This window comes from Austrofundulus limnaeus, unplaced genomic scaffold (assembly GCF_001266775.1).
Source record: "Austrofundulus limnaeus strain Quisiro unplaced genomic scaffold, Austrofundulus_limnaeus-1.0 Scaffold1284, whole genome shotgun sequence".
Classification (NCBI taxonomy): Eukaryota; Metazoa; Chordata; class Actinopteri; order Cyprinodontiformes; family Rivulidae; genus Austrofundulus; species Austrofundulus limnaeus.
The window spans coordinates 83,025-84,908 of NW_013953686.1; the positions used below are offsets into that span (position 1 = coordinate 83,025).

The following is a 1,884-nucleotide window of genomic DNA, read 5'->3' on the forward strand; positions in this document are numbered from 1 at the left end:
GGGATAAGGGGTCAGGTTTAGGCTGTAGAAATTAATGGACATCAATGAAATGTTCCCAGAAAGATAGCTGGGGCTCAGATCTGCCAATACTGCACTTCTGAGGCTGAAAAATTTCCAACTTTCTGCATGCAGGGCGGCTGTGGCAGAGTGGTTAGGGGAGTTGTCCTGGAACCGGAAGGTCACCGGTTCAATCCCCGTCTGGTCGACTCAGTCGTTGTGTCCTTGGGCAAGACACCTTACCTGCCTTGCCTACTGATGGTGGTCAGAGGTTCCGGTGGCACCTGTGTACGGCAGCCTCATCTCTGTCAGTGTGCCCCAGGGCAGCTGTGGCTACAGGTGTGTGAATGTGTGTGTGTGCATGGGTGAACGTCTGCAGTGTAAAGCATTTTGAGTGTCCTGGATGGATAGAAAGGCGCTATAAAAGTACAGTCCATTTACCATTTTTAACATCAAGACTACAGTCTACACTGCAACACCAGCACTACAGTGTACATCAGGAATACAGTCTACACTGCAACACCAGGACCACAGTCTACACTGCAACTAAGGACTATGTCTACACCATGACTACAGTCTACAATGCAACCTTAGGATTACAATCTACACCAGAACTACAGTCTACATTATAATATGAGGACTACAGTGTACACCAGGTCTACAGTCTGCACCAGAACTACAGTATACACTGCAACACCAGGACTACAGTCTATAACAGGACTACTGTCTGCACCAGGACTGCAGTCAACACTGCAACACCAGGACTACAGTCTAAATCAACGCTATAATCTACAATGCAACACCAAGACTACAACCTGCWCCAAAACTACAGTCTGCACCAATACTACAGTCTACACTAAAATACCAAGACTACAGTCTACATCTGGACTATAGTCTACACTGCAACACCAGGGCTACAATCTGCACTGCAACACAAGGACTATAATCTGCACCAGGGCTACAGTCAGCACCAGAAGTACACCCTACACTAGGACCAATCTACACTGCAACAGGACTACAGTCTGCAGTGCAACACCTGGGGGACAGTGGTGGCCCCACTCCTACTACCGACCCGGTTCCTACTAAACCCAGGATGGATAGATTTGTAGTCAGCTAAAAACAAAAGCAGATAAAAAAGAGAGGGTCCTTTTATTCTGAATCTGTCAATCAGCCTCTGCGGACAGACAGACAGACAGACAGACAGACAGACAGTCAGTCAGTCAGTCATACAGGCAGGCAGACAGATAATTACCTCCACAAAATAAAAACAGGGCAGCAGAGTGACGCTGTCCTTGGTCTCCTTCCCTCCTTTCAGCCGCTCCTTTGCGCGTGACATGACGAGCGGCCGGAGGTCTCCCCCGGTACCGGGAGACAGTGAACTGTATTTAATTCCCGTCGGAATTTTGACAGAATTCTGCTTCCTGTCCTCCTCTATCTTGTCCTCCTAGAAGCCTTCCTTCACCCCCCTCCTCCCGGTGACGTGGGCTAGATGAGACCGTGTCTTGTGTGAGATGGGTCCGTTATTACCGCAACTGAAATCCAGTTTCTGGTCCTAAAGCTGAGTCTGCTTCAGGCTCACGGTCTCCTCTAAACGCGCTCAGCCCGCGTGCATATCTTCCAGGTGTGTATGCAGTGTTTGTCTCCCTGTGGGCAGGGTACCGATGGATCTCTCTCTCTCTCTCTCTCTCTCTCTCTCTCTCTCTCTCTCTCTCTCTGCTAAGGCAGAACCATTTATCATAAAACACACAGACTCTTTGAAGAGGATAAATTACTTCCAAATCAATATTTCAGCAACTCTTATTTCATTAGTGCAGCCTTCAAACAGTTTACACATCTCAACAGTGTAACCAGATATTACTGAAGAACTTTAGAAGAGCTTTTATTTTC

At 47.8% G+C, this 1,884-nt stretch overlaps 1 protein-coding gene across 1 annotated transcript in view; it reads right to left on the reverse strand.

The window, feature by feature from the left end:
* LOC106534850 (lipid phosphate phosphatase-related protein type 4) overlaps positions 1-1,657 on the reverse strand; it is a 67,741-nt gene extending 66,084 nt beyond the window's left edge. Inside the window, exon 1 of the mRNA XM_014031619.1 lies at positions 1,250-1,657. Coding sequence (XP_013887073.1) covers positions 1,250-1,333 — 84 coding nt within the window. The 5' untranslated portion in view covers positions 1,334-1,657. The remainder of the gene's footprint in view (positions 1-1,249) is intronic.
* Positions 1,658-1,884: the final 227 nt, after the last annotated feature.